This window comes from Sander vitreus, chromosome 3, assembly GCF_031162955.1.
Source record: "Sander vitreus isolate 19-12246 chromosome 3, sanVit1, whole genome shotgun sequence".
NCBI classification, from domain to species: Eukaryota; Metazoa; Chordata; class Actinopteri; order Perciformes; family Percidae; genus Sander; species Sander vitreus.
In genome coordinates this window covers 34,408,941-34,418,940 of record NC_135857.1, presented here as the reverse complement: position 1 = coordinate 34,418,940, position 10,000 = coordinate 34,408,941, and the positions used below count along the sequence as shown (strand labels likewise).

Below are 10,000 nucleotides of genomic sequence, written 5' to 3'. Positions count from 1 at the left end.
TGCCTTGGTCTTGGTCTTGACTTGGTTTCACCCTGCCTTGGTCTTGGTCTTGACTTGGTTTCACCCTGCCTTGGTCTTGGTCTTGACTTGGTTTCACCCTGCCTTGGTCTTGGTCTTGACTTGGTTTCACCCTGCCTTGGTCTTGGTCTTGACTTGGTTTCACCCTGCCTTGGTCTTGTTCTTGACTTGGTCTCGATACATGGTCTTGGCTACAACACTGCCATTTGGTTTAGGCGAGGGGTAGTCTATATCCACAATGTTCCACTTCCGGGATTGCTCCGATGGTTTTAGGCCGGATGTCCGTTACCTTCCTCTTTCTCTGTGTTGCCGTTCTAACCTCTGGATTTCTGAGGACTATGGTTAACTGCTCCTCAGGTCTCTGCAGGGTAAATCCAGACAGCTAGCTAGACTATCTGTCCAATCTGAGTTTTCTGTTGCACGACTAAAACATCTTTTAAACGTACACATCTTTCACCAAAACAAGTTCCTTCTCGAGGCTATTTAGCAGAGGCGCCGTGGCTCCGTCCGGAGCTTAGCACCGCCCAAGACGATTGTGATTGGTTTAAAGAAATGCCAATAAACCAGAGCAGGTTTCTCTCTCATCCAGGAATGCTGTGTGGACTAGCCAGACCTTCCTCTGCAGCGCCGCGGTGGAGGAAGGTCTGGCAAAGCGAGAGTACGTCAAACCTAACCACTAGAGGTGTGACAAGTCTTTCTCCCGTCTGGACGTTCCGACAAAATCAAACGTGTTTGATGTTATCCAAAGTTTTTAAGTCTTGGTAGTAAAGTTAAATCATGTGAATATTGTCACCAACCAATGGGTGCTCTCTTCCAGCACCAAACAAGAAGCAGCAGACGACTAGAGACATATTTCTTAATTGGTTAAAAAGTTGTCTTTAAAATAGTGTTAAAATCTCGTCTCGGGAGCTGAGTCTCGTCATACCTGCCTAGTGCCTTTACCCAAAATGGGCAAACAAGTTTACACTCCAAAATATAATGGAAAAATGTTCTGGCTTCAGTCTGACATTTCCAACATACAGTATTAGTCAGTAAGCCCTTCCTGTGGAGTTTAGAAGGAGTAAAACAGAACCTATGGATTAACTTATACTGAATAAATACCCCCTATAGCCAGTCTACCAATACTTTCTTTGCATGAATACAGCTCTAGTTTGGGGGCGTGCAGCACCGCCCCTTTACATCAGTCACTTCCCACATTTCAAAATGTCCTTTCCTCTCAGTGGTGTAGTTTAATGTATTTTAGCGGGTATACATGTACTATATAAATATATGGATCAGACTGGACTGGAGAAAGTTGGGGGCTCTGGATATTGAGTGTCACAGACTTCATTTTCTGCAATCTGATAGACTTTTATGCACCAACTTACGGTGGAAATACCTTTTATGTAGCCTATGCGAAGGAAAACATGCAGATGACAATTCAAAATATATAAAAAAATATAATATAAAGTATGTTGTTGTGTGTCATTGGGCATTTTTAAGTGGTTATATGGAAATCATGGAGCTTTCTTAGTGGGTATACTGCGTATATACCTGCGCATCATGTAGACTACACCACTGCTTCCTCTGCTCTCTGTTCACTAGACGCTGGTTATATCATCACGCTGTGAGCCTTCCTCCGTTTACCTTCACAGCTGAACATCCTCCAGGTTTTGCTGCAAACCGAAAACGGCACAAATGCTGATAAAGCTCCAACCCTTCGTCCCTTTGTTATTTTACTGCTAGTTTCAGCTTTCTGTCTCCACATACGCAGTCGTGGAATATAACTAAGTACATTTACTCCAGTACTGTACTAAATACAAATGTTGAGGTACTTGTACTTTTACTTGTAGTCTTTTCTTTTCATGCCACTTTCTACTTCTACTCCGCTACATTTCAGAGAGACATATTGTACTTTTTACTCCACTACATTCATCTGTTACAGCTTTAGTTACTAGTTACTTTACACATTAAGATTCTTGCACACAAAACCCATGTAGGATATAAAATCTGACGTTTAATTATAAAGTAAACTAGCCAACAATATATAACGTCCTACAAGTCCAGCTGACATGATTAGACCATTAAACACACAACTGTTTGTTTCAGATTTTATTGCATTGAGTACTTTTAATACTTTAACTACATTTTCCTGATGATACTTTCATACTTTTACTTAAGTAACATTTTCACTGCAGGACTTTTACTTCTAACAGAGTATTTGTTTGGTGTTTTAAGCCCCCAAAGTCGTCTTCCAGGCACCGCTGCCTGGAAGGCACTAGGATTAGGCAATGGTTAGGGTTAGGTGCCTTGAAGTCGACGTTGGGGGCTTAAAACACCATTGAGTTATTTTTTTAACAGTGCCGTATTACTTTTAGTAAAGGATCGGAGTACTTTTTCCACCGCTGCACACACGTTTTTATTTATTTAAATGAGTCTAAGCTTAGTCTTAAGTCTTTTTCCTCTCACCTCGATCTCCTCTTCAGCTCCGTATCAACATTAGGGTCCAACAAAAGCCGCTTTCATCTTAATGACATGAATTCACTTCCTCTCCTGCCACAGTGTGGAGCAGCGGAGGTGGTATCCTCATCATCTCAGCAGGGACGAGTCTTAATAGCGGAGACGCGCTGCTTCCTATCTTTCCCTTTATGCTGCTCTGTCTGACTGCTTCTGGTTTCCTGCAACATAATCCCTTTTCCTCTGCAGGGGCATGAAATATTACAGTATGTACTCTAGAGAAATCTTCTGGTATCAGAAAGAAACATCTGCCAACAGGGTGAGAAACAAACTACTTCAAATCAGGCCACTACCAGATATTATATGACCCTTTTTTAATGTGGAAATGTAAGCAGTGGAACTTCAGGCTACATTTACATCGCTACGTTTTGGTTTTTAAGCAGAGTTTTGAGCCAAAAGCTATCTCATCAACATCCTGGTATACTGGGCATAAACAGGAGGCAGTGTGGAGACTCCACCCACTGCTGGTAGTTGACATGGTAACGTTAACGTACGTTAAGTACGTAACGCTTTAAGTCTGAGAGAACGAGACATCGTGACCGTTAAGACCCGATCAGGAGGAGAAACGTTGGCGCCAGTGTCGGCGTTGCCAAAGGTCTCCGTTTGCGGCCGTTGAGACGGCAACACAACCCCGCAGACTCCAAACCAAAACGGGTCAGAAGTGTTTCCAAATGTCTCCGGTTTAGAGACTCGGAAACACCAGAGCAGAGGGAATGAGAGGGGGAAACACCAGAGCAGGGGGAATGAGAGGGGGAAACACCAGAGCAGGGGGAATGAGAGTGGGAAACGTAAGAGCAGGGGGAATGAGAGGGGGAAACGCCAGAGCAGGGGGGAATGAGAGGGGGAAACGCCAGAGCAGGGGGGAATGAGAGGGGGAAACGTCAGAGCAGGGGGAATGAGAGGGGGGGAAACGTCAGAGCAGGGGGGAATGAGAGGGGGAGACGCCAGAGCAGGGGGGAATGAGAGGGGGGGAGACGCCAGAGCAGGGGGGAATGAGAGGGGGAAACGCCAGAGCAGGGGGGAATGAGAGGGGGAAACGCCAGAGCAGGGGGGAAATGAGAGGGGGAAAACGCCAGAGCAGGGGGGAATGAGAGGGAGGAAACGCCAGAGCAGGGGGGAATGAGAGGGGGAAACGCCAGAGCAGGGGGGAATGAGAGGGGGAAACGCCAGAGCAGGGGGGAATGAGAGGGGGAAACGTCAGAGCAGGGGGGGAATGAGAGGGGGGAAACGCCAGAGCAGGGGGAATGAGAGGGGGAAACACCAGAGCAGAGGGAATGAGAGGGGGAAACACCAGAGCAGGGGGAATGAGAGTGGGAAACGTAAGAGCAGGGGGAATGAGAGTGGGAAACGTAAGAGCAGGGGGAATGAGAGGAGGAGACGCCAGAGCAGGGGGAATGAGAGGGGGAGACACCAGAGCAGGGGGAATGAGAGGGGGAAACGCCAGAGCAGGGGGAATGAGAGGGGGGAAACGCCAGAGCAGGGGGGAATGAGAGGGGGAAACGCCAGAGCAGGGGGGAATGAGAGGGGGGGAAACGCCAGAGCAGGGGGAATGAGAGGGGAAACGCCAGAGCAGGGGGGGAATGAGAGGAGGAGACGCCAGAGCAGGGGGAATGAGAGGGGGAAACGCCAGAGCAGGGGGAATGAGAGGGGGAAACAGTGGGTTTATTAAAAAAAACAAGATAAGAAGAGATGTTACACTGTTGAGACTCGGCCGTCTGTTTGTCCCGGCAGACAATTAGTTGTAGGCATCAAAGTCACGGAAGACGCACACACACACACACACAGACACACAGACACACAGACAGACAGACAGACAGACACATGCGCGCACACAAGCGAAAGCTGTCAGATAATCATATTGGGTGACGGAGCATCAATCATTACAGCCAATCAGACCTCTCTGCCAGCTCGTTTGTCCAATACGATGGCAGGGATTTATTTATTTTTTGTCCGTCTGGCTCAGCTGGTGATGTCTGTGACATCATCAGTGATGTCATTCAAAATACCAGGTGTGTGTGTGTGTGTGTGTGTGTGTGTTGTTGCAGTAACAGGAGGCCTTTTTGCATTCTTGAACCTCTGATATTTGAATCGTTGTCCTGCTTTAATTCAGCTGATGCAAATTAAGGGGGGTGTGTGTGTGTGTGTGTGTGTGTGTGTGTCCATATGTTCAACAGATGTTCATATTAATGTTTGTTCTCTCGAGATGTAAATGTCTTCATCTGAACCCGTCTATGTCTTTGTCTCTCCGTCTGTCTGTTGTCCCTCAGATCCAGAGAAGTCAGGCCAGAGACGTGTGTGTGTGTGTGTGTGTGTGTGTGTGTGTGTGTGGCTGTTGATAAAAATGTAACAGTTTGGGCTGTCCTCGACTAAAGAAACTCTTAGTCGACTTAACACTTAATATTGTCGTGTTGTCGATTAGTTGGTTCATTCGACAGGTGCAGAAGCACCGCTCTAAATGGTGTGTGTACCAGAGATGTGGAGCCAAACAAGTGAAGTCAAAGAGCACGACACCCTAGGCCATTTAAAAATTGCCTCCTGTTACAGCAACAACACACACACACACACACACACACACACACACACACACACACACACACTGATGCAGACAGACAGTGAGGAGGATCTATGTGACCTCTCATTGGTGCAGTGCTGAAGCCTTGGCCTCATAACTCTGCTTTTAGCACACACACACACACACACACACACACACACACACACACACACAGACGCGGAGTCCCTAGGTGGGAGTCTTGGATGATGAGTCCTTGGCCTGATTAGCCTCTTGTGGGGCGGGAGGAAGCACTTGATTTATGAGTCTGGGAGGCTGGAAGTACTTAGGTTGAGACACACACACACACACACACACACACACACACACACACACACACACTCTGTGTTACTTGTTGAGGGAAGGAAGGAAAGACATGAGGGAGGGAGGAGGAGACTGAAGAGGAGCGAAGAAAACCAAAGTTTGTAATAAAAGAAGGTGATGAAAACCTAGAAATGCATTTTATTTCTCTGGATGAAAATGAAGATATTTATTAACGAGGGACCTTCGTTTGTGGTCAGCCACATTCAAACACACCGTACGACCATACATAGTCTGTATGAATCATACCAGGTAAGATAAGGAAGTACAGAAGTTGTAAGAAGATGTAGTTAAGGGCACAAAGGCAAAGTTGGCAACACACTAACAGCTTTATAAGGTAATGAAATCAGTGTTGTTACTTTATGATGCAGAGAAACTGAAGAGACAGCAAGCAAAGAGAACACACACACATCCGGGAGGCTGCACCAAAACTGTGTGTGTGCGCGCATCTGTGTTTGTCTGTGTGCGTGCATGTCTTTGCTCGGAGGCTTTAAACCACCAAACAGTAATATATAAAAAGTAAGGGGACATAAAAGAATGGTATGTCATAATTATTGCAAAAGTCAATAAGCATAAATATACAATACAAATATGAAAACGTACTTAAAGAATATGTACAGTATAATCGGTTTAAAAATGAAAGAGCTGTACAGTTTAGTGCAAGTATGTCACACCTATTTTAGTTTATGTTGTGTATGCTTCTGCTTATGTTTCATATTTTGTCTTTTAAATGTGACGCACTTTGGGTTTACGTGCGATGAAAAGTTACTTCATGAATAAATGTGCCGTTCTGAGTGGGATGGGGAGTGTTATTTCTTTAAAAAGTCACACTGATCCTCTCCCTCTTTGTTTCCCAGCAGGTAGAGGCCACGTGATGTCAGGATGCCATGATTCCCACCAGACCCGCCCCCCTTCAGGTTGCCACGGTGAAGCCGTCCCCGCCGCTGAGGGCAGGGGACGGGAAGCGAGCCATATGGAGGCGTTTCCGGTTCCTTCAGAGTCTGCTTTGCTTTCCGCTGAGGAGGAAACGCAGCGAGGGGACGGCAGCTGGAGCCAAGATGGAGACCTGCAGGGGTGTGGACAGTGAGTGGGTCAGGGTTAGCCTAAAAATCTAGACGCACCCTAGCGGCAGCAAATGTAATTGGCAGCCAGGGTCGTCTAGCAACTCTCCGTTGGCTTGCAAGCTGGCTTGTCAGGTTAGGTCAGGGTATCCCTAGTCTATAGCCACGACGTTCCACTTCCGGGATTGCACCGTTGCCGACAGAAATTCCGTAGGATTTCACTCATTTAGGCCGGATGTCCGTCCCCTTCCTCTGTCTCTGTGTTGGCGTTCTAACCTCCGGTGGATTTGTGAGGACTCAGATCTCTGCCGGGTAAATCCAGACAGCTAGCTAGACTATCTGTCCAATCCAGTGTTGTAGTCGAGTCACCAACTGTCGAGGTCGAGTCTCGAGTACCCAGTGTTCGAGTCCGAGTCACCATTACCTGAGTCCGAGTCAAGTCACCATTACCTGAGTCCGAGTCAAGTCACCAATACCTGAGTCCGAGTCAAGTCACCAATACCTGAGTCCGAGTCAAGTCACAATACCTGAGTCCGAGTCAAGTCCCCATTACCTGAGTCCGAGTCAAGTCCCCATTACCTGAGTCCGAGTCAAGTCCCCATTACCTGAGTCCGAGCCAAGTCACCATTACCTGAGTCCGAGTCAAGTCCCCATTACCTGAGTCCGAGTCAAGTCCCCATTACCTGAGTCCGAGTCAAGTCCCCATTACCTGAGTCCGAGTCAAGTCCCCAATACCTGAGTCCGAGTCAAGTCCCCAATACCTGAGTCCGAGTCAAGTCCCCATTACCTGAGTCCGAGTCAAGTCCCCATTACCTGAGTCGAGTCAAGTCACCATTACCCTGAGTCAGTCAAGTCACCAATACCTGAGTCCGAGTCAAGTCACCATTACCTGAGTCCGAGTCAAGTCACCATTACCTGAGTCCGAGTCAAGTCACCAATACCTGAGTCCGAGTCAAGTCACCAATACCTGAGTCCGAGTCAAGTCACCAATACCTGAGTCCGAGTCAAGTCCCCATTACCTGAGTCCGAGTCAAGTCCCCATTACCTGAGTCCGAGTCAAGTCCCCATTACCTGAGTCCGAGTCAAGTCCCCATTACCTGAGTCCGAGTCAAGTCCCCAATACCTGAGTCCGAGTCAAGTCCCCATTACCTGAGTCCGAGTCAAGTCACCAATACCTGAGTCCGAGTCAAGTCACCAATACCTGAGTCCGAGTCAAGTCCCCATTACCTGAGTCCGAGTCAAGTCCCCATTACCTGAGTCCGAGTCAAGTCCCCATTACCTGAGTCCGAGTCAAGTCCCCATTACCTGAGTCCGAGTCAAGTCCCCATTACCTGAGTCCGAGTCAAGTCCCCAATACCTGAGTCCGAGCCAAGTCACCAATACCTGAGTCCGAGTCAAGTCACAATACCTGAGTCCGAGTCAAGTCCCCAATACCTGAGTCCGAGTCAAGTCCCTAATACCTGAGTCCGAGTCAAGTCCCCAATACCTGAGTCCGAGTCAAGTCCCCAATACCTGAGTCCGAGTCAAGTCACCATTACCTGAGTCCGAGTCAAGTCCCCAATACCTGAGTCCGAGTCAAGTCCCCAATACCTGAGTCCGAGTCAAGTCCCCAATACCTGAGTCCGAGTCAAGTCCCCAATACCTGAGTCCGAGTCAAGTCCCCAATACCTGAGTCCGAGTCAAGTCCCCAATACCTGAGTCCGAGTCAAGTCCCCATTACCTGAGTCCGAGTCAAGTCCCCAATACCTGAGTCCGAGTCAAGTCCCCAATACCTGAGTCCGAGTCAAGTCCCCAATACCTGAGTCCGAGTCAAGTCTTGAGTCGTCAAGGTTGAGTCTGTGTTGAATGCCAAGACTGCCTACATTGCTCCACTCTGGCACCTTTTAAAGAGCTGATATACTAATAAACTGCCGCTAGGGGTCTCTCAATCAAAACAATGGATGGTAAACACAGACGTTTGATGACGTTGGGAAGTTGCGTGTAATTATGGGAGTTTTTTTGCTAAACACTATCGATTAAATGCATCTGTTCACGGACGAGTTTACCCATTCAAGTTTATTCACGTTACGTTTAGTAACGTTTATTCATGTCATGCTAATAAAATAGCTGCAATCTGTATTGGTAGCTAGCTGACCAGTTAGCTAGTGAGCCAGCAAGCTAACATTAGTGGCTAACGTTAGCAGGTTTTACCACACTATCCCAGTATATTTCACATGCCAATGTCACCTTTTGGATTTTACCGGGCGGACGGGGTTTGTTGTAACGCTAGCTAGCTACTCAACGAGGCTGAGAGACGGGTGTGGGTGGGGATTGCCGGGGGAATCTCCGCGATGGCGAGCACGTTCGATTGCTGTTGTCAGCAGCATGAGAACATGTTCCAGCTGCAGATCTCCCCCTTCACTTTTCTATTATCTTAACTATTCGTTTTGGTGCTTAACCCACCTGTTGTCGGGTTAATTTAGCTAGCTAACTGTGGCTCTCTCTAGAGTCACTCCGAACCACACGAACATTCATTATTACACCCTCCATGTTTTGCGTCCGTTTCTCGTCCGTTCTTGTGTCTTGACGTTAGAGAAGCCAGCAGGCCATGTTGTGTGTTCATAGCCGTCTGCCGTTCCTCTGTTTCCCAGGCTGGGGAGGAAGTGGCTCCTCTGGCACGACTTCATGACAGAACACGCCCACCTGGACGCCTGGCTGCGATTGGCTGAGCAGGCTGTCGGTTCCCCTGGCCCCGCCCACGTCGCCTACGTCACCGCCAAGGAGGACGTGAGGAAGTTCGAGGTGAGGAGAAATGAAACGCCAAAGATCCAAACGAACTAAACGTTGACATCGCTGCAAACGAGAGCGAGTTCGCATTTGAAGTCAGGCTTCAATCATTGACGGGATTAAAAGGGACGTTGCATTTTCATTTCAAAGGAAATGTGGAGGAGTTTCACTTTGAACAACGTGAAAATATCATTTTACTTAGTTTTTTCACAGATTTCTTACTGAATCTGTTCTCTTCCTCTTCCTTTTCACCTTCGATTGGCCGGCATTTTAATGATTCCCTCTTTATCATTCATTCAGTCTTATCTGTGTTTGACATCATTGCCAAATTAAACTATGTGTGTGTCTAGTTTAAGTTTATATCCTTTTATATAGTGCTTTCAGTGCCTCACAAAGACGGAAACATATGTATACAAGCATAAAAACACACGTATATACATGGATATAGTGGAAATACAAATATATACTGTACAATGTAAACCTTTGATGTACATTTACAGCTGAAATCTCACAGTATCTTCCTGTTTTAATGTTATACAGGATCATAATGTAAGTGGCAATGCATTCTGGGAGAAAACAATAGTAATATTACAGCGCTATCTGAGAATGATACAGATTACAGGTATTTACTATTAATAGAAATGCATCTTGGGAGAATAAAGGTAAAGGCGGGAGTTAGACTTGCACATTTCACTTTGGCTTTTAAGGAAAAAAAATGTTTAGGATTAGGAGATAATGATTTCTGAGACAATATTTATAACCTATTTATTACATATTATAGGATACAGCT

General features: G+C 46.8%; 1 protein-coding gene across 5 annotated transcripts in view; it reads left to right on the top strand.

Annotated features, from left to right (window-relative positions):
- Positions 1-10,000, top strand: part of LOC144515900 (nesprin-2) — a 58,226-nt gene that overhangs the window by 16,490 nt on the left and 31,736 nt on the right. For 2 of the 5 annotated variants that reach the window (XM_078247099.1, XM_078247095.1), the window contains exons 2-3: positions 6,241-6,466; positions 9,075-9,225. In XM_078247099.1, coding sequence (XP_078103225.1) covers positions 6,258-6,466; positions 9,075-9,225 — 360 coding nt within the window. In that variant the 5' untranslated portion in view covers positions 6,241-6,257. The remainder of the gene's footprint in view (positions 1-6,240; positions 6,467-9,074; positions 9,226-10,000) is intronic. The other 3 variants (XM_078247098.1, XM_078247097.1, XM_078247096.1) reach the window with 3 other exon arrangements.